This window comes from Pempheris klunzingeri, chromosome 12 (assembly GCF_042242105.1).
Source record: "Pempheris klunzingeri isolate RE-2024b chromosome 12, fPemKlu1.hap1, whole genome shotgun sequence".
Classification (NCBI taxonomy): Eukaryota; Metazoa; Chordata; class Actinopteri; order Acropomatiformes; family Pempheridae; genus Pempheris; species Pempheris klunzingeri.
In genome coordinates this window covers 26109267-26134212 of record NC_092023.1, presented here as the reverse complement: position 1 = coordinate 26134212, position 24946 = coordinate 26109267, and the positions used below count along the sequence as shown (strand labels likewise).

The 24946-nt window shown below is 42.2% G+C and overlaps 1 protein-coding gene across 1 annotated transcript in view; it reads right to left on the bottom strand.

Annotated features, from left to right (window-relative positions):
• Window positions 1-17626, bottom strand: part of LOC139211341 (kinase non-catalytic C-lobe domain-containing protein 1) — a 36392-nt gene extending 18766 nt beyond the window's left edge. Inside the window, exons 1-14 of the mRNA XM_070841632.1 lie at window positions 17438-17626; window positions 17060-17263; window positions 12702-12900; window positions 9973-10031; window positions 7624-7770; window positions 5741-5858; window positions 5511-5650; window positions 4378-5010; window positions 3563-3677; window positions 3226-3297; window positions 2982-3043; window positions 2730-2888; window positions 850-927; window positions 566-653 (exon numbers count right to left, since the gene is read on the bottom strand). Coding sequence (XP_070697733.1) covers window positions 566-653; window positions 850-927; window positions 2730-2888; window positions 2982-3043; window positions 3226-3297; window positions 3563-3677; window positions 4378-5010; window positions 5511-5650; window positions 5741-5858; window positions 7624-7770; window positions 9973-10031; window positions 12702-12900; window positions 17060-17263; window positions 17438-17626 — 2263 coding nt within the window. The remainder of the gene's footprint in view (window positions 1-565; window positions 654-849; window positions 928-2729; window positions 2889-2981; window positions 3044-3225; window positions 3298-3562; window positions 3678-4377; window positions 5011-5510; window positions 5651-5740; window positions 5859-7623; window positions 7771-9972; window positions 10032-12701; window positions 12901-17059; window positions 17264-17437) is intronic.
• Window positions 17627-24946: the final 7320 nt, after the last annotated feature.

The following is a 24946-nucleotide window of genomic DNA, read 5'->3' as shown; positions in this document are numbered from 1 at the left end:
GTGTATTTTCATGCTAATACTTTTGTACTTTTCTTTAAGTCACATTTCTAATGCAGGACTTTGTTAATTCCATAGTGTGTAATCACTGCTTTTACTGAAGTTAAACAGGCCTCCTCCTCTCTCTCCTCAGTTTGCTTTTCAAAATAATCAGCTTCATCAATCAGCTTTGAGAACACTGTGAGAACACTGTAACAGCTAAATGGGTTGTTTTGTAAAGTTCTAAGCTGGTGCGTACATGTGCATCACACACTGTGTGTATGGCACAGTGCCAGCGGATCATCATACACTCACGTGAATGGGATCACATGAAATTCACTCACAAACTCAAAAAAAAATGGTTGCACAGTCTAGAGCCCTGTTCCCCGTTAACAGCCATGCTACTTTCTTAACTCATCCTTATCATTATTATTGTCATCGAGACTTTTTAAAGACAAAACCTAATTGGCAGTGCCCCTCAATTCAAAGGGTCTTCTGAATATTTGGCACATTTAGCGTATAATACTGTACACTTCATGGTAAACGGTGTTGCATGAGGGTCATCCGTAGTAAAGTGAGGCTGTCCTACCGCTGTTGTTTTGTGCAGGCTCTTCCCACGAGCTTTGATGAGTTTCAGTTGCACTCAAATCATCTGCGTCACTGGATTTTGAGGCTGACTGAGAGAAAACAGACTTGGTTGACTGTAACAGAGAGAGATGCTCATTTTTCAAAAAGAGCAAAACAGCACAGACATAAACAGACTGACCAGACTCACTGACTCTGATACTGGGATTTGAATAATACACAATAAATACGCAGATCAAGACACAGCGGTGTAAGTGTATCTATGGGGACAAACACAGAGAAGTTTACCGGGTGAACTCTGCTGACAAGGTTTGTCCAGACAGCCTCAGCGTTTGTCTCCTGACGTGATAAGTAGTCACGACAGATCTGGAACACAAGTGTGATAACAAAACAGGGCTCTTCATACACAATCATCACTAATGTCATCATTATTTCCCCCCTGGAAATAACTTGAAATAAAACATCCAGTATTTGCAAACCTAACACTTACTTTTACAAAATGACTGACGGCAATAACCAACAATAGAAGTAAATGATGGCATTTTTTTTTAGAAGAGTCCTTCATTGACAAAATGACAAAGCACTTGTATAAACTGGATTCACTATGTTTGAATAACAAGTAATTTTCTTTCTAAAAGGTTATATCTATTTGGAACAGTGCCCTTTCTGAGGTTGTGATATCTGCACATTGATATACAAACATTAAATCAGGCTTCATTTATATATATAAAAAAAAGCAAAAACAATTCAAAGTGCTTTCATCGAGAGGCATAAAAGGTAGACGGGCAAAATAAAGCATAAGATAACACAGACGCAAAAACAGAAAATAGATGATTAGTAATAAAAGGAAATGCAAAGCGATTAGGAAAATTAATGATCAGTAAAAGGTGGACTTTCGTTGTGGAAGCCTAATCACAAGACAAGACAAGACTTCACATCCATGCCAGGAGCTTAGTTTAGCATGTAGGCTACATGTTGAACGTATTAACATGCTGACATTATCATGTAGAGGAAATCATTTCTGTGTTTAAGTACTACAACATTGAGCAGTTAGCTCTAGCTAGTAAGCATGGGCTAGTTTGAACAAAGTCCAGCTGAGGCTGATGGGAATGTAATTCGTTTCACAGGTATGTGGTCATAAAACAAAGTATTGAACAAATTAGAAGCTTAACCTAAACCATTAGGGTTCATCCTCTGGGGATATGAATGTCTGTAGGGAACATTTATGCCAATCTATCTTGTAGACGGTGAGATATTTTACAATGTGTATCACTTCTGGCCTGTTGGTGGAGCTAAAGAAGGCGTCATTAGGATCCAGTAGGGTTCCTCCTCTGGGCGACAAAGATATCTGCACCACATTCTATGGCAGTTCAGCCAACAGTCTTTGACAAAGGTAAAAAAGGTGGGACTAAGAACAGACATATGGGGCTTCAGTTCGATAACGGAGTATACATAATGCAGAGATGTTCAGAAATGTCCTGCAACGGGCATGAACTCGTGATAGTGATAGTAAATATGAAAACTCCATCGGATAGCGAGTGGAATACACACAACCCTGTAAAATATAACTAGTAAGTGAAGTGTTGTATGGGAGCCACGCTCGAAGAAGTCAATATTCCTCTACTTCAGCTTCCCTGTATAAATACCAGCAGGTCCTCCACCTCCTCCTCAAACACTGAACAGAGTATGAAGGATAACTAGGAGGGGCCTTTTTTATATTTTCAACCAGGTTTCAGTTAAAAACACACAATCCAGGTTATTTTTCCAATAAAGAAAGCAGAAACATTTGATCAAAGCAGTGATTAAAGTTTAACTGGCATTTGTCTTTTGCAATTTGTCTGTACAATTTCATTCTTTCAGCCCACTGTGTTATACCAGGGAGCAGCTGTTAGCAAAGAGAGTCGGACGGTTCAGCCAGAAATCATTTTCAGTCTAATGGTAGACACAAGATCAATTTCAGGCCGGTGTGGTGGATATTTGTCAAGGAAAAGATGAAAACTGAGAAACAGACGGCTTCATATGAAGTATGTGCTCTCTTGCCTGCCAGTTTCAGGCAGAGAGTCTTGCCAATACTTGTCTTGTGATTAGGTAAGGTTGGAAAAAACACACTGCAGTATTGGATTAAAAGGAACAGTGCACACTTTTTATGAACATTTTGAAAATAATACTTTTTTAGCCATGATGATGGTAGGTCTCTCAATGGGCGTCCCCTTTGCCATCTCCAGGAGCAGTCTCTTCAGTTTGCGAGGCATCGCCAGTTTTTGATTGGGTGATAAACTGAACTTGGCTGTAGCCCAGAGAATAGCAGCAACCCCGTACACACAAACCTGAGCCAAGACAGAAAAGGCCAGAGGAGGGAAAAGCTACAACCAAGCAAACCATTAATTAATAAGTTATTTTCATAAATCAGGCAGACAGACCTTCTCAGTCACGATTCCATGTTCTTGATATTCAGGAGCAAGATAAAATTCATCTCGGGATCCTGCAAAGAACAGCGAAAGTCAGCTATTGCGGTCAACTAAAGCCTGCAGACACTTTTGCCTCATACACTTCAGTAAATATTGCATCGACATCTGCTTGATCTGTAAGCAAACAACTGAAACTCAAAAACAAAAATGGGTTCATTGCTCCACAGTACCACAGAGACTACAGTCCAGGACCTACCTATGTTTTTAGGCTTCAAGAAAAGCACTTCTCCCTCGCAGCCCACATACACTGTGTCCATGCATAAATACGCTGATGGAAAAGAGAGAAATCAGCTGCAAAGGAAAACTGTGGGCAAAAGGTTTAAGCCGTGCCACGTAATTAGCACATTTTTTATCTTTTTCTACTCGTTCCTCCGGAGTTTCTTTCTATCGGCCCAACATTAACTCAAAAGCTATGCACATAGTACATACAAAGTAAGATGCACGAACTAACAGAATATGTCAGGATCTCAAGTGAACTTGCAGGAGCAGTTCATATTAAATACTGGTGTCACGCATGAAGGGGTTAAAATCACCTGGAAAGTCAATGTAGGTCTGCAGAGAGGACAGGCAGGTATAACACAGAGCCCACAGCTCATTAACCGTCAGCCTCCGTCCACAGAGGGTAAGTAACTCTCTCAGAGAGATCCACTGGATGGAAAAATAAAGAAAGAACAGTTTAAAAAAGGAAGTTCTAAACGTTGGAGCTCCAGCTGATCCCTCAGTAGACCTAATTAAGTCAAACTGAGGTACTCCCCGACCTGACTTTACCAAATCTTGAATGTTCAGACTATCAGCGATGATTTGTGTCATGAAGTGTTCACTTATGCAGATTGCTTTGGAATATCACTGCTGACTGCCTCTGTGTCAAAACACTTTGCTCTGTATGAATGAATGTACTGATTTATGAAGCATTTTCAGAGCAAATAGATGTTTGGAGCAAAGGTCCATTACAGGCTATAACAACAGGTTTTAATAGGCATAGTTAGTAGGCAAGGAAAAAAAGCCAAGCAGACCCTAACATGTCTCATGGAAAACTATGGCTGGTGTAAAGTGTCCTGAATAAAATTAGCTTTACTTTGAAGAAAGTTCGTTCTCGACCTTGGAAATAGCAACAAAAAATAGACAAAACTTAATCTTGACACAAGGGCTTCGTTCCAGCGCCTGTAACCAACCGTTATCACTGACCTGCACCCCCACCATGTTTCTATCTTTCTCCTTCACAGCTCCTCTTATTTACAGACCAACCCCCTCAGTGGAGCTCCACGACAGCAGCACATATGACTGCGAGAAACAATCTGAGATGCAACTGCAAAGTCACACATTTGAGAGCCATCTGGCACCGGCTAACCTCATCCTGAGATTCTTCGTTGAGGCACAGCATGCTTTTGGTCATGTAGTTATTAGGAGTGTAGAGGCTGTGGTTCAGTGAGCTCTGGTCCCCAGAGGGGTCCTGCTCCATTTCCACATCCTGACGGGAAGTAGAGGAAGAAGCCGAATCCTGGGTGCAGTCTTCAGATTCACATCCACGGCAACCTTGAATCTTTGTTTCTCCGCTGCATGACGTCCCAGCATCCTCATCTTCTTGTGACATAAAGTCGTCCACAACCGAGTTCACACCATCCTCAGCGCCGCTGTGGGGGTAAGACTCGCAGGACTTGCCCCGGTTGAGTCTCTGAAGTCTGTTACTCCACACAGACTTGCAGCTCAAGCGTTCATCCGCTCCTATCTCAGTGAGGTCAGATACAGGTATGCTCATGTCTCCGTGGGCTGGAGGGGAGAGACAAGGGGGGTTGTTGGAGTCTGGGACAGAGCAGGAGCGGTTGAGAGCCCCCCTCACCCTGTTCAGCCTCTGCTGGGCTCTCCTCCTCACCGGGGAGCTGTTGTGGGACCTGCAGTCCAAGTCATCTGCCAAGATCATGCCGTCTCCCTCACTGTCGTCCATATCCTCCGCCCAGAGAGAGGAATCCCAGCCCCCACACACCTGCAGATTGGGGTTTCAGAATACAATCGTTTGTTTCAGCTGTTCTGAGTGCAGACGTACTCTTATCTATAGATCAATGGGTGTAAAGACCGTTGAAGTTTAGATAAATAATACTAAGTCATCCTGACATATGTCCATGTAGGAGCTGTATTTTGATGGAACCCTGCTGTCTATTTTACTCTAAAGTGGACCATGATTTACTACATGAACATCATCGAAGAAGACTTCAAACTAGCGATTGAGACCATAAACACACACAGGAAAGTGTTTAATGAGTTAATAAATGAAGTGAGAAGTAGGGTGATTTTGGCAGTGGGAGTGTAGTAAAGTGTTTATTTATCTCTACACAGTAAATTTGACTGGTTTCTATCAGGCTGCTCTGTTTCTAAACACTGAAAATAATACACTATATAAAAGCTATCATGATATTGTGGCTTGTGTGGGCTGGCATCCTCAGCTGTCTTTAAAGGGGAATACTGGAGCTACACTCTGTCACATACCTGCTGCCTGGACAGACCGTTTGCTTTAACAGAACTGTCAACACTCAGGTCTTTGGTATTTTCATCAGAGCTCAGTCTCTTAAGCAGACATCTGGGTTTGGGATGCTGCCATCTTGCCTCCCAGGAGCTTTCTTGTCCATCTGTGGAGAGATGGAGAGCAATTAGTACCAGGGAGAACCACAGCAGAGCCAAAATAGTGGCATTTGAGAACCGAGACGATAAAGAATGACCTTGAAAGGTGGATACTGATTCGATGGAGAGCACTCGCCGGCCAATAGACGACAGTTTCCGGCACACGGCTGCAGAGGAGGTGTGAGGCAGCCTTGCTTCAGCCAGAGAGAGGATGTCCTGAGGGAGGATTAAAATTCAAAAGAAAACACATAGATTGACTACGCTCTACTTTTGTAAATATTTCTTGTTTCAACAGTTGAAAAAAGAAAAGTTTCCATCAACTAAACATCATCAAGCATTTTATTATACGGTATATTGTATTGTATTATGGATGCTCACTGGTTATTGACCTATTTATTGTCACTGCTGTTTTTTGATCTGTTTGTTTGTTCTGTGTATCGTAGTAAGAATGAATTGAGAATTGAACCCCTTTAACTTGTATGAAGTGTCTTTTGCTAAGCTTGTATGTCCGCTGTTAAAAAAGATGCTATTTTGTTTGTATTTTGTATTTTTGGGGTCTGTTGACATCAAAAATAGACAATTATCTTTACATTTTCATTGGGCATGACGTGGGGAGTTCACCTGGGCCATGAAAACATATATATGCTCTTTTCCTACCTTTCCCAGGTCCTTCTAGCATCAATGCTGTTTTTGTGAGAACATATGAATATAATGTATTTGCAGGCTTGTTGCCATTTAATATATGAAATTCCAGATAAAAGGTCACTTGACCAAAACACTGCTACTCAGTCAATTTACCATAAGTGCCAACAGTGTGTAGCAGCTGATCTCTGTCACTGTGATCTATAACTTATTCTGCCGCGCCTCCATAGATCTGCTCTCACATCACCTTTTCTGTGTGATTGTACATTCGTTTAATTACATCAATGTGAGGACAGAATACATCACATAGATCACATTTCATAATCCAAGCTGTAATCTATCACAACATTAAATGCAAAAATGTTGTAATGCGGTTTAAAATCAAGTTATTATAAGTAGTATTAGAATTATTATATTTAACTAACCGAGGCTTATCTTACTTTGTATTTTAATCTTGTTCTGCCCTGTTGAGGTTCATGTTGTGACAGACTGACAGTGAACTCACACTCTGTGGTTTGCACTGACACAACATTTCCACTTGATGCTGCTCAAGAGCACTGACTCACTCTCACTACATGCGGAGCCAATTAGTTGAAATGATAGTCATGAGAGAAACCAGACTTAACCCTTGTGATTCTGTATATTCCCTTTGCCCTAAGGGTCACAAATGACCCCCTTCACTAAGCCCCTAAAATAAAGCAGCTTAATTGAATTTTAAATCCCAAATCTAGTTTGCATGATGAAACAACCTGTTATTCATCAATTCAAGTCAATTCAATTCAATTTTATTTGTATAGCGCTGCTCACAACACAAGGACAACAGGAGGGTTAGATAAACTAAAGCCACAGCTATAATGACTGTAAACACATTTACCTCTACAGGACCGATGTGATAGCACACACATGCACACACGACCTCCATCTCTTCGGTTACCATGGCTTTAAAATGAGATTTTTTATCTCTATGATTTTATCTCAATACTTTTTAAAATATGTAGATTTGCTAAAAGAATTTGAGAGTTTAATTGACGCTGCATTAGTCATTAATATGAGTGATACTCACTGATCACATTAACGTTCATTAATGTTTTTATGCCTTACTTTCTAATTAGACTTCTACGTTATTATCACTAAATCTTGTAAAAAATAATGTGATACCACTCATTTGCATTGAAATTAAACTTGTTTAATTTAACTCAACTCTTTCATCACGATCCTATGACAACACAATGGCTCAAGTGAGATCTCTAATTATTCCACACCTGTCTCATGGTGCTAAGCCATGCAGCTCTCTATAAATCATCCTAGCAGTAACAAAGAGTCAGCAGGGCTTTTCTACCTGCAAGAGCGGCCTGTCCTCAGGCTTCTCCTCCTGCATCTGCTCCAGAAGCCTCTGCATCTCTTCTCCCAGCTCTGCCTCCAGCTCCGGCTCGATGACAAAGTTCAGTGCCGCGGAAAGCGTGGAGCCCAGAGAGTAAACATGGCCCTGTGGCGTCCGGGGATAAAGGAGGGGAAAACACTACAATCATCACCAGGAACCAGCTGCAGCTGTTGGTTTACAGTCAGGTCAGAGATCTGAATCCACGAATGGCTGTAGAAAAGGCTATAAAAGACAGGCATTGTGCAGATTTATCACAGAGCTTTTGTTTCGCTTTGCCACACTGACAGTGGATATTATGGTCAGCTCTCAGATTTGAACCAGGTGTGTCTGACTTCACATCTCAGACATAATGATCACTCCCAACAATTGAAGTGGACTGTACCCATACTTATGTGGTGAACACATGTGCAAGGCGGATCCCAGTGTGGGTCACCAAAATAGAAGAGCAAACACTCAGCTGAAGGCCTTAACTCCTGTTTTGCTTGTGCTATTACTTTGGCCGTGTGTCACGTCTCCCTCGAGAAAAACACACTTGAGAAAAACACCAGAGCGGCGAAGGGGAAGAGTTTAGTTGTTTGTCAGAAATTTTGTGTATTTCGACACACAGCAAAATTAGTCTGCACGCTTTATTTTGAAATTGGGTTACATAAGTCTGCTGTAAATTTATGCATGTTGTGGTGAGAACAGTGACACCATGCCAGTGTGAGATTTTATATTTCCACAGAGAAGAAGCTTTTGAGTCTAGTCCTTTCAGAGACATAATTCTGTTTCACATTAAAAAAAATATATATAAATATATATATATATATACATATGTTAAGACTGCCCATGTAGCACAGCAGACACAGATGTAAAGGCAAATATCTAAAGATTAATATACTATAATATAGTAATACTAAAAGATGATAAGTAATTCATTTGAACATGTATTAAAACCACTACAGTCATTAAGAATAATGTGTACTTATCCTACAACCAGTAGCAGGAAAGGCGATACGCACACACACACACACACACACACACACACACACACACCTGGAGCTGCAGGTATATTCTGCCTAATGATGAATGTCAACACACAGCTCCACTGAAGGAGATCATGTCGAAGTGCCTAATCAGATGTTACCAGTCTGTCGTAACATTGAAATGGGTGATCCTAAAGCATAATTCTGGTTTATTTTGTAGCTCTAGTCGTCGCGGCCTAACATTGGTTAGGTCAGATAACATTACTGATCAACTTAAAGGTCCCATATAATGCAAAATGCACTTTTTAATGTCTTTTCAGCATAAATATGTGTCCCGATGTGCCAAGAGGCCGCAAATGTATGAAAAAAGACCTTCATTTCTCTTTTTCTTCTGCTCCGTCTTTCTGTAAAGATGTGTGAAAACGCGCCGCTTAGATTTGGCTCTTATGATGCCATAAGGGGATCTTTTAAACATCTCAGAAAAGGGGCATTGATTCATTAAACATGCAGTCTACCTTTCGGTCAAAAGGACCTTTCTCGAGATATCTCCATGTCCAACGTGCAATACTGGTACTTATGTGTTTTCCTTCACTGACCTAAGTAGAGATAAGAGTAGGGCTAGAGGAGGGCTCCAGAGTAAACACTGGGATGGTCTTTGTCATAAGAGAAGCATTTGCTATCATATAAGTAAAAAAAAATCTCCTCCCCCTCAAAAAATGTGATGATGTGTAATGGCCAACTTTTCAAATATCAAAACTGAGGTGATCTCATCACAGTGCCTGGCCTGCTGCAGCCATTTGTGCTTGTTTTGTCTTTGAGGTCCTGCCAGTTGCCTCAACACAAACATAAATGGATGATGCACAGAACCGACTTCACTAACTTCACGAGTCACAAACTGTGGAAGCAAGCCGTGTTCAGCACTGGTGTCCACTGGAAACACATTTTCTGAACTTGCAGTGTGTTTCTGTATTTGCAGCCTGTTATCTAAATGCTGCACACGTGTTGTCAAATTAATGAGGCGGTTTTCTTAATTTGTTTTGCCATTTTGCATTCGTTTTCTTAAGCTGCAGTCGGCTGAGCCCCCGCGGTCATCGTAATTATTCTCCTTTGTACCTAATGTGGGAGTGCTGCCTCTTTCTTATTTCACATGATCGGGTGGACATCAGGTGAGCTCGCAGCTGAATGACAGCTGATGATGACGGGAATTATTGGTGAGGAAAGAGAGCAAACACCTCAGCAAACATCACCAAGGTGCCCGCGACTGTGTGGTGTACTGACACACTCCCAGGGGTGACTGCGTGCAGGTGTGACCAGATCTATAAGAAGACTGGGCATCTCTCACCTCAAAAGTGCTGCCGGTGTTGTCAAACTCAGGAGGCACAAAGGAGCCTTCTGGATCATCTGCGGGATGAAAACATGGCAATTAGCTGTGTCATTACGCACGTGTGAAAAGCACACAGTATATCATAATGTCATCAAACGGGAACAAACGGTGCATTCGTCATTTGATGTGAACACTCTGATGTATGGCCATGTCACATCCGTACTGTAACCTGCTTGCTAAGCTCCACCGTAATGACATGCTGATCAGACGGTGTGTCCCGCATGCTAAACCATCACAGTCCAGTGAACTAGCGCAGCCACTTTCCCTTTATTAGCATAATGCATGTCAGAGATAATCCCTGACAAACAAGACAGAAAGCTATCTGCAGATAAGAAGATGGAGCAGCCACTGAGGAGCAGTGCCGCTGCACCCTCCTCTTCCTCCTCCTCCTCCTCCTCCTCCTCCTCCTCCTCCTCCTGAAATAGGCCACCGCTCAGATGGGCTACAAGCAGAACACACAGATACATGAAAACATCGCCACGAACATGCACCCCCTCGGCTGGACGTGGAGAGGGAGATGGGGAGAGAGAGAGGTGGTGCCCAGAGTTAGAGGAGGAGAAGGAGAGACGGAAGGGGAGTAAAGTGGGTCATGACAGATCTGGGTTTGTCTACTGGAATGACGCCCCCCCCCCCCCCCCCAGGTGTAGAGCTAGAGCTAAGCTCTCCTCTCCTCTTCTCTCCTCTCCTCTCCTTTGCTTTCCTCTTCTCTCCTCCTCAGCTCCTTAGTCTTTTCCATCTAGTCTCTAATCTCTTTCCCTTCCTTCTTTCCTTTCCTCTCCTCTCCACAACTCGTTCCTCCCTTGTTTTGCTTTTTCATTTCCTCTCATCTCCTCTCTTTTTTCTCCATCCTTCCCTCTCCTCCCCATTTTCTTTTGCTCCCCTCTTTTGCTTTTTCCTCTCAGAGGTTGACGCTTCCAACAAACAGGAGGGAAGAACTGACAGAGAGGAGCAGACATGAAGGACAAGAAGATATTTACACCTGAAGGTCTGTAGCACAGTGAGACAGTCAGTGAATAGGAGGGAAGAAAGACTGTTGTCAGTGACGCAGTTGCATCTGCGGCGATGGTGAGAGCTTGGTGAGTCATGTATGCCTACGGCCTTTTAGCACAACAGGTAGTGGAACATTACTCATTCAGCACGCTTCCCATCCGGGCTGATCAGATTTCCCACAGAGCACAGCTTTATCAGAAAGGGAACAGCTTGATTGTGATTACTAATTTTTCTTGGTCACCACTGTATGAAAACCATTAGAGGACATTTTTTTGTCATGTGTTTTGGTCATGCTGACTCTGCCGCATCGCCCACAGTCGTGCACAACTACTTTACTGTTGTTACTGTAGTGATTAATTAGCTGAACGGAACCCTATTGATGAGTCGTTGTGGCAACAGCAATTCTCACTGAGATTCATCATCACAGCCCTCAAGGTCGCTCTATTATACGGCCTTACAGAGAGAGCCTGTTGGTGTGTGAGCACGGTGTATGTCAGCCTGAAATTTCATCACTATCGCACAAAGACTTCAATTAAATGGAATCAGAGGGAAACTGTACAGCCCAGTAAAGTGGAGGATGTAGTGGTTTGATTAATGATACAGAAGCACTGTGTTCAGCATGAACAACTAACACGAGAAGCGGAATGTGGGCTCTGCGGTTTCTTTCTCTATCCACGGATTAATCATCGCCCAAGGACTGAACACAATCCAATAAAGCATGACAACAAATGAGGCTGCAAAGGATTTTAGCTGACAGAGTAATCAAAACATCTCCTCAAAGTGTCTCTATTACTGAGTGGAGATTTGTGCCGAGATAAATGGATGCAGTGCTTAAAAGGATGCCATGCTGGTTGTGTAATGTGTGTGTGTGTGTGTGTGTGTGTGTGTGTGTGTGTGTGTGTGTGAGAGCACAGGTTGACTGCTGATAGGCTAACCCAGCTGTTACCACAACAACGCTCCACCTGGCAATTCTAATACTGTTGATTTAATCAGCGCTTATCAATATCCGCCGTTTGGCATCAGGGCACGGAATAGGTGCATGCAACAGTGTGCACACTGCACAAGTGCTAGGCTAAGTAATAAGAAAGGGAACGACGTAGAGAGAGAATGATGAATAAAGATGGAGAACAGAGAGAAAGGAACGGAAGGAAGAAGAGACGAGGTGGGGGACAATCAGTCCAGATAGGGTGTTTTCCATTCGATGTCACGGGGGCCTTACGGCACTGTGAGGAAGAGAGATGTCGTCGGTGCAAATCAGAGCAGGCCTGCAGAGCCTGACAGATCCAGTTAGACACTGATAGAGTATTTCCAAGCAGGAATTTGCAAACTGAAACTGATACAGTTCAGGGCAGCAAATCACTAGGGAGAAAAAGGTGCCTTCACTCTGAACCAAACAGAGATTAACTCCAGCTAAGGGACAACCTCACAATGCACACTGCAGCTCTGATCTAATCTGTTATGTCTTCTGCTTTTCAAATGTTGAGGCAAAAATATTAACAATTCTATAAATATGTTTGAGCTTCACCAGTCAGCTTGATCAGTGGCATGTCAGATTTGAAGTTAAAGCCAGACATATAATACGACAACCCAAATGTAATAGCAGAAAAGGGGTCAGACAAGGGGTATAAAACATCTTCAACGTGGTTTAATTATTGTACAAATACACAGATGACAGTGTGTCCGTGCTGTTGACTCACCACTGAGCTGCTCCATGAAGCAAACGTTCCCATGGGCGTTGAAAGCCAAAGTGTCGGGAGTTATGCACAGGGTGTGGAAGAGGTGGGAGGGTCTGATGCTCTGCAGCGCCAGGACACACTCTGCACACACCGCCCACACCTCCTCCTCAGACAGACAGCTGTCCCGAAGAGACAGGATGTCTGCCAGAGACACATTCTCCTGTGGACACAAACACACGCATGGAAGTATGACGGCCAGGTGCACAGATGTGTAGTCCAGTCAACACTGGTGACGGGTTGCAGTGATGGCTTACATAGACATAGAAAATATAAAACTTTTTAATGTAAGGGACTCTTGGATCATCTACATTTTGATGTCCAGCAATAAAGACCAGAGGGCAGAGTGTTCAAATTTCCTCCCACTCCATGAGCACCTAAATGCACCATCCAAGAAGAGTTCTCAAAGCAGTCCCTGCTGTCAGCAGCATTTTAGTCGGCTAACTCATGTGGGACAGATTTACTGAAATGAATTTACAGAGCCTGCATGGGTAAAGTTTGGAGTTAAGACTCGCTCTCTGCAGCACAGAGGGACACTGGGGAGTGATAGCGAAGTTCTACCTAAAGCCTGGAGATCCTAGATCCTACAGGTGGAAGCTGGGGTGGAGATGAGCACACCTTAACAGTGATACTGCAATGTTGTATGAGCAGCAGCATGGCAGTTTAAATAGTGTGCCTGATTAGAAAGACACGGGTAGAGTAAAAATACAGATAAGGGAACCAAGTGGGAATGTCTGTTTTTGGTTAATTGATGAATTAAAGTGGTCCTGTGGTTGTGGAGCTCTCTTATAGACAGACAAAAGTGTTTACATTCAGTGTTACTCACCAAAAAGCTCTTATCTTTTTCATCTTATCTTTGTGCCTTACTGTCAGCTGTAGGTCAGTGGGGATGATGTGACACCTTTGGCAGTACTGTCTGTCAACTTACCCCTAGTGCACGCTCATGTACTCAAGACAAACAAAATGGCACCTGCTCACAGAAAACTACTCCATAGCGCTACTAGAGGGCAAAGATATCAGTTACCTTTAAATATCTGACAAATGAAGACACTTCATATCATATTAATGCAAAATGTATGTTAATTTATGCACAAAAAAGAACCCAAAAAGCTCACAGTGTTTTTGTTCAGCAATAAATCTGACTTATATGGGCCACCCTCAAAGGAACTTCTCCTTCCCCCCCTCACTGTACCCGTCACACTGCTCTGTATGTTTGGTAATGTAGTTTCTGTTATAGAAGAACCTTATGTATGCTGGGGTAGACAGCGGTGTTGTTTCCAGTTGCACAGTTCAGGCGCAGCTTGCTAAATATTCAACGGGAAATAAAGAGCCTGTTTTTGCCCTGCCTTTGAAGCTTTAATAGAAAACTAAATCATCAGCATAAAAGAGTTGGGGGAAAAATCAAATTGTGAAAAATCAATTTTCGGTCTGTATTTAACAATACATTTTAAACATGTGTGAAGCCTACGGCACATTTGTGCAAGATCTTTAGCAGAGATATCAAAGAAAACAAAAACTGACGTGCTGTTCACGGTGATGAATCACTTCTCTAAAGCAAGCTTCAGATCTTCACAGACTGATTTTCATGAGGAATCAAAAGGCTGAAACACATTCAAACATACATAAAAGCTATGGTCTGCTTTGGAAATCGTCTGGCTCTTGTGAAGATCGAAGAAGTGAATGCAAACTTAAGGCTTTTCTTGAGACATTTATACCATTTCAAAGTCAACACTTGTAGGCTAGAACTCCCTGTAGTAAAGCTAAGATCAGCACTGGTAGAGATGTGTGCTGAAATCAAAGTTTTTTATTATATAAAAGTATGGTCTTCACTTTGAAATGTATTTGATTAAAGGCACCATATTCCGCTTCATACTTGCTCCATAGTTACAAGTTCATACTTGTATTTGTGTATGTATGAGGTCCTACTAGAATAGGTTGAAAGGGTTTAATGTTCAAAAAACATCGTACCAGAAATGGCTGCTGCAGCTGTTTTCAGCCTCTGTCTTCACGCTCCGTTTTAGAAGAGTTAATAGTCTGCGTGCGTTACTCTCACCTTCGACATCTTTGTGTTACAAAGAGCTGGCATTAATGAGGAAAAAACAATGGTGGACATTGTGGTGGATGAAGCAGGGTTTCAGTGGGTGGGGACAGTCAGGCTGCTGAAGGGCTGAAGGAGTCACATGATCAAAAGATCCCCATGTGACATCATAAACGGAGCCAAATCTAGACAGAGGGTTTTCACTCGCACTTATTGAAAGATGAAGCAGGACAAACAGAGAGAGGAAGGCCTTCTCTCATATTTTGAGTCTCTAGATACACTAAGGACACATATTTATGTTGAAAAGACATTAAAAAGGTCATGTTGCATAATATGAGACCTTTAAATACAACACCTTGAACAGTGCCCTAATTTTGTCCAGTATCAAGGGCATTTGGTACCCCAAGTACATGACATCCTGCACACACACACACACACACACACACACACAACCTTTTTAAGTCATGGAGTGACTCTTCACACACACAAGAAAGCACTTTCATCATCTGTGAAGCAGATGCAGTGATCTCAGAGATTCCAAGCATCATCCAGCATAATGCTGTGGTCTGATTATCACCGGGTCTTCTGTTCGGTTTGCATGTGAACACAAAAGCTGGCCTTAAGTGAGACAGGGGGGTGGAGGAGGGGAGTGTGGGGTCTCACAAAGCAGCGACTGTCACTACATGCTATATGCAGCACTTCCACTACCATGTTCTTCCATGACATTATTAATACCACACCAGTATCTCTCGATGGGACTTCATACTCCGACCATGAAAACAACAAGGTCTTAGCGCCTGTGATCCCTGTGATATTCATCCACTGAAATCCACTGCATTGCCACTGACTGACTGCAGGAGACTGTTGTGCTTTATGACTCCTGTAGGTGCAGGAGAGTTGCAGCAGATTGCGAACAAAGCATTTCGATGTGATCTAGTGGGGTAGAGCACAATTACAGGGCAGAAAAGTGCCACTTCAAGCAGCAGCAGCAGCAGCAGCAACACCGGCCCCATAAATAGACGGTTTCCCCTGAGAACAGTGCAGAGGAAAGCTAGAAGTCTCTCTCACCCCCCTCAAGTTAAAAATGCTGTCCTACATAAATTTGCCTCTGAGCTCCAGGGTTCTGATGAGACTGGTGGGGCGCCTCCTGTCTGCACTCTGGGACGGAGAGGAACAGTGAAAGAAAATGCTAATAGTCAGTAAACTAATGTTTATGCACGTCTTAAGCTCCTCACACCTTCAAACAAGTGTCTGTGTATTTTATTACAGAGATATTTACTGACAACCAATGCATTGTATTGTCTCATTCCTTCTGAACTTTGTGCTGAACATGTCTGTAAAGACCCTCACAGATAAAAGGTACAATTCAAAAGCAGTTACCTACAAAAGTCTACATCTACCAATAAAGTTATGGACAGTGGAGGAAACTAAGTACATTCTTTAATCAGGTATTTGGTGGCTCCCATTGTATGCTACTACATTTGAGGGAAACATTGTACTTATTGCACTGCATTTACTTTGCAGCTAGAGTTAATTTTCAGACTGGTATTTTGAATAGATAGAATGATTAGCTTATAAAACACAGTACATTGCTGGGGTGCCCCTCGACACAAACTTCTCAGATAGTTTAACTTCAACAACAACAAATAAAACAGAGATTCAGGTTTTTTCTTTTTTCTCCAGTAATCATCTCATTTATCTTGTGACTATTTTCAGGGGCCCAACCCCTTTTTGGAACATCTAGACTACACGAGATGCACTGCATATAAAATACTTTTACTTTTAATACATTAAACAAATGTTTTCTTATACATCTGCACTTTTACTTCAGAAGAAATTTAAATCTGGGACTTTTACATGTTTTTTGATTATTGGTTCTTTCAAGTAAACAATCTGAGTACTGGTTATGATGTCTATATGTGTGTGTGTGTGTGTGTGTGTGTGTGTGCAGCATCAGTGTCACTGCCATCTGCATCTGAGGTGCTAATCAAATATTCTAATAATCCTGGGCCTGAAGAAAGGCTGCTACTGTGTGGAAACCTCAGCACTTTGAGTGAGTGAAATGGTGGTTTTAAGGTCCTGCTCAGTGGTTTGCATTTATCTAACCAACTTGAACTCAATGTGACAGCTTGAGAGTGGAAGCAAGAACCAAGAGACATTATCAACAAGCTGGAGTTTCTTTAAATGTAGGCTTACAAAACCACATGAGTAATTCCCCATTTTAAAAAACATAAATCATATAAATCATTACATTTCTAACTTCACCCAGCAGCCCCCGCCTCACCTCATCTTCCAGCAGCGGAGGCAGATGCTCCAGATCATTATAGCCGTCTCTCTCCGCATCTCTCCCCGGAGTCTCCATTGCAGCAACTTTGATTCCCTCAAGTCGAGACGCGAATTTGGGTCCAGACAGCAGTGCTCCCAGTGGAGGCAGATGGCATGCCCGAGCTCTCCGCTGCGCCGGGTACAAACGGGGGTCGACTACTTGCTGCAGTCCGACAGTCAGTCGATGGTCACTGCGGGACGCTCGGGTCCAAAAACAACGCCGGTGGAAGCGCAGCGATGGAGCGTCCGCGCAGTGCCGGGGGAGGAGGAGGAGGAGGCGGCGATGGTGGCGGTGGGGGGTGCTGGCCGGTGTTTGAGGCTGCCATGACTACTCCACCTCCACAGAAACAGGCGACACAGCCAAGGCGATCACGAGCCGCAGTGTGGTGCCTGAATCCTCCCTCCTCCCCGCGCAGGAGCCGGTGCTGGCAGAGCGGAGGGTGCTGCTGCTGCCTGCTGCTGCCTGCTGCTGCCTGCATGCCACAGTTGGATCCACGCCTCCGTCCACGCTGTGACTCACATTCATCACTTAGTCCGTATTATGTCCTGTGATTCCTGTGAGCTGCTCTGTCAGTTTCATTACTCCACTGTACTGTAGCAGTGAGGGGATGTAACTGAGTACTTTTACTCTTGAGTACTTGCCCCCAAGTACAAGTTCGGGGTACTACCACCTGAGTCTTGTCAGGCCACTTTGGACTGTAGCTTTGGTTACTGGTACTTTACAAATCAAGATTTTTGGCATACTGGTCTGACAAGGAGCTCATAAAATAGGTTTTCTTATCAACTACACCTCCCAACAGTGTGCACAAGTACAGCTGATCAAGACAGACAATTAATTACCACTGTTTTGATCATTGTTTAAGTCATTTTTCATGTAAAGTGAATCCACGTTTTCTGATTCACAAATGTGAGGATTTGCTGCTTTTCCTTTTAATTGTGTTCATTTATTAACTAATTAATATTAATAATTAATATTAATTAATAATTTTGTATTGCATTATATAACTTCTGGGTAACTGTGAGGACATTTCTCACTATTTCCAAAAGGTGTACATTAGGGAGGTGAGCAGGTGTATGTGGAGAGCACCAGAGACAACTGCTGGACAGAGAGGGAATGACACGGTTTGAAAGACTCTTTCACTGCACACTTCTTGAAACTAACACCATTAATGACGGGTTAGTTCCAAGTAAAGCATGCCAGTCCAGGGCCTGATGCCTGTTCACACCAGTGGAAAACTCAAGGTGGTTGTATGAGACCAGAGTTGGTCATGTGAATCATTGGATCTGGACTTAATTATATTGAACAACAGTGTCTGGTTGATGTAACTTATCCCTGTTTGCACTTTCAGGCACAGTCCATGTTCTCCACTTGAAATAATGACTTGGATGTGGAAGTTGACCCTTTTTACAAGTTGAAAAGTCAAAATTACTATAGCTCCTACATGCCAGGAACATAGAGCAATCATTAATGTAATGTAAAAAGTCTTAATGTAATGTCTTTCATTAGTAGCGGACAGAGAATGAAGGAAGTGGCTGCCATCATGACGCCTGGTGGTAACCTGCAGACTGCAGACAGCCTCCTGTGGCAGATTATTATTACGGGAATGTTGTTTTCTTTTTTTATTGTTTGTTGGAGCCATTTTTAAGTTCTGCAAACCACAACCATATTGATATTGATGTGTCTTATTGTGGCAGAACATACCATGCTATTACTATCTTATTATAATATCTTATACTAATATTTTAGATCTTTCTTCTTCTCTTCTCCCTTATTCAGTCATATATAGCTCTGTTAAAATGCACCAAGAGCTCTTTACTTCACTGATATTTGTTCAGGATTTGGGGACTTTGTCAGTCTTGTTATGTGCCAGTCTTAAACCAAAGCCCTCAACTGTGATACATGTTGACCTACTTTAGAGGCAAAACCAGCCGGGCCATAGCTGGAGACCATAGCAGCCTGATAATACTTCCTGCAGTTTCACTTGAGTTTTACTGGCATAATATAAGGAACATCACCTCTCTTAGGGAACATAAGCCTTCACGCTTTCATATCACTAAAGCAGTCACACCCTTGCACACTTGATCTAGATCAATACTATTTGTACACACCCTGATCCATCTTAATTTGAATATCATCTCGTGTTGCGTGCTAGTGATGATGGAAAGCCTGTCTGGGTGCCAGCTGAGCCCAGGGTGGCGGGGATGAGATTGCTATTATGCTGGCGGTGCCCTGTGGCTGCTGAGCGGTGATAGAGAGGCGTTTCTGGCCAGGCGGAGGGGAACCACTATTAGATTTGTTGACGGCTAAGCATTCTGGCACGTCGAGATAATAGAGGGAAATACTTTTACTTCGGCAGCCAGGCAATTAATGTGATTATACATATTCTGGCACATCCCCTCAATGACTTATTACTTGAAAACAAGGCATTCTGTTTGATCCTTGTTGGCATTGTACAGTAGCCAACTGAGAGATACATTCAGGAGGTATTTCATCTTCAAAAGGATTAGCTCCTTATGTGGCAACACTGCACAAGCTCCTCGCTGGGAACAGCTGAATCATTTACAGTGAGGCAGCATTTGATGGGGATGAGCTTGACATTAGAATCTGCAGTCATAGTATGATCATACTATGACTGCTCACTTTTGTCTGTTCTCGTATTTTAGACACAAACATTTTTACTTCTAGTTCTAGCTTTCATTAATTCTAACTCAGCTACAGTTTTCGTAATGAAAGAGAATCTTTTTCAGTTCATTTTTCACTCGGTTGCCTGTTTTTGACAGTTTACCTGTTGCAGATATTTGTCTGCTGCATCAGAGATGTAAGGTAAATCTGTGAAAAGTACAACGTGATTGTGATAAGAATTTTATGCTTTTAGTCTTTTTTGTTTAAGATTAAGCAGCTTGACCCTGCAGTTCATCTCTCAATCAAAGAATAATCTAAATGCATGTGACTCAGATCAATGCAATGTTTACAAAAACTAAAATTCAAAGTCAATACTCAATATTATATATATATATATTCAAAAACTAGTTCATCCAATCATTGTTTTCATTGTTTTCTGATGTAAGGAGACATGATGCAGCAGGAACCTCATCCACCCAGCCAAATTGGCCTGGACCAACAGTGGCCTTATACTGGACTAGTGGGCTAGACATGTGATGAAATACCTCCCAGAGCTGACCCATACAAAGTGATCCAGTTCCAGCTGCCAAAACTGGCCCAACGCTGGCACGAGTGCTGCTGGACTGGACTGGAGCTGATTCTAAGCCTACACCTGTCTGGCCAAATTATGAAATAAATCAGGGCAGGTTCACATTTTTTCCAAAAAAATGCTGGAAAAAAATGCCACAGTGTCTTTATTACTGAGATGTAGAGGGGTTAAACATATTAAAAGAAATTAACTTATTTTATTATTCTATATTTTATATTCCCACTTTAAAGGTCCCATATTATGTAAAATGCGCTTTATAATGTCTTTTCAAGATAAATGTCCCCCCCCCCCCACTGTCTCTAAAGACTCTCAAACTCTGAGAAAAGACCATCCTTTCTATTTTTCAGTAAATATGTGTGAAAACACACCATTTAGATTTGGCTCCGTTTATGATGTCATACGGGGGATCTGTTGATCATGTGACCTCTTCCGCCATTGTTTTTCCTTACCAATGCCAGCTCCTGTGAGGTGAGAGAAAAGCACGTAGACTGTTCTGTTCTACCAAAACAGGGCGCATAGAAAGAGGTTGAAATCATAGAATGTGTCATCCCTGTGGATGCCAGTTTGTGTATTTTTCACATTTTCTCTGAGCAGTTTCAAGTAACGAAAGGAAAACTGTTAAATGTTTGCCTGTTGCAGGCCAAATGTGTTATTTCTCTACAATGGAAGGACATATATGGACCTACTTCTAATCAATGGATTAAAGAAATGTCCTATAAGCTGGCATTGGAAAAACTGACCTATCTGGACATCCTTTTTGTAACTCATAACGGACCTATCTGTGGAGAAAACTAAGTTGTAACTGTTAGATGTATTTTTGTTGCACTGAGAGTATGACTGTGGGTGGGTGGGGGGTTATAGGGATTGTTTTAATGTTTAAGTGTATGTTGTCTTGTTATAACATAAAAACAATAAAAAAAATACATATAAAAAAAAAGACAGAGGTTGAAATCTGCTGCAGCAGCCATGTCTGGTATGAGAAAAAGAATGTGTTTTTTGAACATGAAACCATGTGAACTGTTCTAGTAGGACCTATAAATACATGTGTGGAGTTGGACATGAGCAGAATGTGGGGCCTTTAAATACTCAACGTGCAACAGAAAATATTCACAGACACAAAAAATCCACACAAATTGAAAAAGAGGGCACTGACCTGATAATTGGGACCCTGTGTGTGTCCCAGGCTGGCTGACCTATGCAGTCTGGACAGTATTGTTACAGTGCAGAACCGTGTCCAAACTGGAAGGTCAAGCTTGTGGACAGTTGTCAGCCCCTGGGGATGGAAAATACTGCCAGAAGGTGTCAAAAGTTCCTCGAGTCCACAGTTCCAGAGAAGCTTGGGCTTGTGTCTCTGCAGGGAAACTCCTGTGAGAATATCAGACTTAGTAAAGCAGAAAGGCTTTAGGACGTTCAGGTATGCAGGGAGTCTACTGAAGCAATATGTGTAACAGCAATGTGTGGAACCACATGAAACCACATTTAGTAGCCAGTTGTATTGATTTTCTGCTACAAATATGCAAATGCTGAATCCCCATGGTCTTTTACATCACATTTCAGATTTAAATGAGTGGCAGGAGAATCATGGAAGATCAAAGAGCTGGACTATCAGCGGCCCCCACCTGCTGAAATCCTTTAGCTGCGTATCAAGCCATGCAGACAGTTTTGGATCTAGTCTCACATAAAGGGCTTTTCCATCCACCTATTTTTATGCACATTTTCAATTTGTCTTTGTGAGTAATTGATGACGTACATGAAGCACGTGACTTAACTCACGTCATTCATCAGGTCTGTGTGGACCAATGACTGATGACCAGATAACAGCAGTGGATGGAAATGTGTATTCATTTACATTTTCTTCTGCTGACTTTCTAGAAATGTAGTATTTAGGATGGAAACTTGACTCATGATGATTGAAATAGGACTTTTCCTCTTCACACATCCCAAGTATGTGTGCTGAGGAGCCCAACGTGGTGATGTTAGAACACAGTAAAAGTCCTTATCTGCTTTCTACATTAATCAGCAAGCTAGTGTAAAAACAGGTTAAAAAACAAACAAGATGTTAGCAAATATGTTTTGATAATCCTAGTCCCCCCCCCCACTGGTGGCTTGTGCCCTTGTTCTTCCCAGGCGACGGTATCGACCTGTGGAAGTGGAGCAGCTGCAGAAAGGACGTTTCTGGAACCATAACAGGACTTGAAGTATGTTGCTAGTTTCACTAACCCTAAATTTGATTTATTAACATTGATTTATTATGATATTTACTGTATAATTTGTGAATAAATTATTCAAATTGAGTCTGTCCCCCTTGGGTAATTTGTACTGTGTAACATGCTCCAGCCCTAGGCTCTCTCCAGGGCGGTGTTGGAATGAACCCCTTCTCGGCCTGAGAATGAAAAGTGAGAATGATAAGTAGTAAAAGATAAGTAAAAATATATGTTTCCATCAAATGTGAGTGAATTGAATTCTGAAGATGAAACACAGCAGTGAAACTGCCAAATAAAGTCGCCATCAGTTGATGATTAGTTACATCGGCAGCATTCAAGTTAGAAAAAGTGAAAATATGTCAAACTCAGTGTTGTCTGGAAGAAAAACAAGCAAACAGAAGTTTCCCCATGATAGATAAAGGATAATAACAGTGCATCATATGAAGTCTTAGTTTTGAGTTGCTCCTCCATGCCCTGCCTGTGCAGACACATACATCAACATTTGAAGCACGTCGTACATTAGAGTTGTCCTGGCAGGATTTGCTGTAGTGAGCAGCGTGTTGAAGCTGCAGCTTTGCCACGAGCTCCTCTGACACTCCCAAAGGTCTGTCCCACTCTCACCTTTACTCTCATGTGCTCAGTGTGGAGACGCCCACAAAGAGAGATGTATCTGACAAAAGGTGACATCTGTTTTCCCAGGATCTTGGATAAAAACTAGAACCTACTTGGCCCCATTGGCCGGAAGGGGAACTACACAAACCCTGTGAAGAGAAACAGCACGCCTGCACACCCACACACACACACACCCACACACAGATGCACACACAAAGGCACACAGTAATACTTGCTACAAGGTTTGTCTTGTAACTCTTCCAGTTGCATTTAGCATGACAAGCTTTCTGTGGGTAGACCTACAGTAATATCTGGGGGATTACAGAATCAAACGCTGGCTAAACAAAATAAACAGAAACAGTCTTGATGGCTGTAGATACTACATGAGGTTGAAAGCTATTACCGTGGACAGATCCCAGCCCTGTGGAGGAGATGCTTTAGGCCTCTGTCACCTCTGGAACAGCTGCTGGAGCTGAGAGCAGCTCAGTCTGTCCACAGTTTGAAGCACAACCCTAAAATACACATTTTAGCTGAGCAAATCAGATCAGCGAGTTGATGTAGATTCTAACCTTTAAAGGATATCTGGTACTTTTCAAACAGGGCCGTAATTTTGGGGGGGAAAATGTTTGGAATTTGGCTGCATCCTTCGAGTCTGACTGCTAAAAGTGCCTGTTTTTGCCACTGACTGACTCTCTGGTTGAACAAAAAATGATCTTAGAGGTCTATCTCTGTGGGGATCCGTTTCGCAAGGTTGTCAAACACTTTGAATAACAATCTGAGCTTGTCAGTAGCGAAAACAAGCACTTTTAGTGGACGTATAACTGCAACAGTTACCCCAAAGGATTACATTACAGCCATTTTAGCTAGTTTACAGTCTGTTCACAGCTGGCTGGCTGGAAAGATCTGCTGGACCAATTCCAAAACATTTTGTGCCCGTCATTTTGACTGACATTTGAAACATGTTAAAATAAGGCCCTGGTTAGAGATCTGTAAATAAAGTGAGAGAGATTCAGCTACACAAAAAACACACACATTATTCATTTAACTACATTCACTATTTTTCAGATATTGATGTTTTTAAACATAGGCTGGTATATTCTATGATTATTTACATATCGTACTGTGTTAAACATAGGCTTCTGTCACTGTTCAATAGTGTTGTACTCATTGGAAAATGCTGTGCATGCTGCACTTGTGGATACATCCATCGTCACAGTCCAGTTTTATGGTCGAGCTCATTTCCTCTTAGCATTGTTCTACTCTTACATACAGTATATATAAAAAAATGCTTGTCAGTAACACAAAATGAGGCCAAACAGGAAAACAAAACACCCACTATTTCCTCCTGCCTAAAGACTATTTTAGAGAAACACATCAGCAAAAACCAAAGGTGAAGATTCTGTGTTTCCTGTGTGGGAAGGCCCATTGATTTGTATCAGAAACTGCACTCTCCTTCTCTGGGTATCTCATCAATCAGATCTGAGCTCTCAGATATGATACTATGACATTGTTAGATTCAGTGTCACTTACACTTTCTGAGGATATCATCATCATATCTCCAGTGTCCATTGCAAATAAATCCGCTTAGAAATCATAGAACCAAAGTCCATTATAAGTCCAGAACCTGGCTGAAAATCAACACCTTTGGAAGTTTTCTTAGTATCAAAAGTAATCCAGAGATAACTGTCATGGGTACATTGCAAACGGGAGCTAAAAGCTCATTCAGGCTAAATATAGGTTCAAAACAGAGCTCAAGTTGGGGCCCACAGCTCGGTCATTAAACCATATCAACATTATACTTCTTGCTCTATTTAAGGA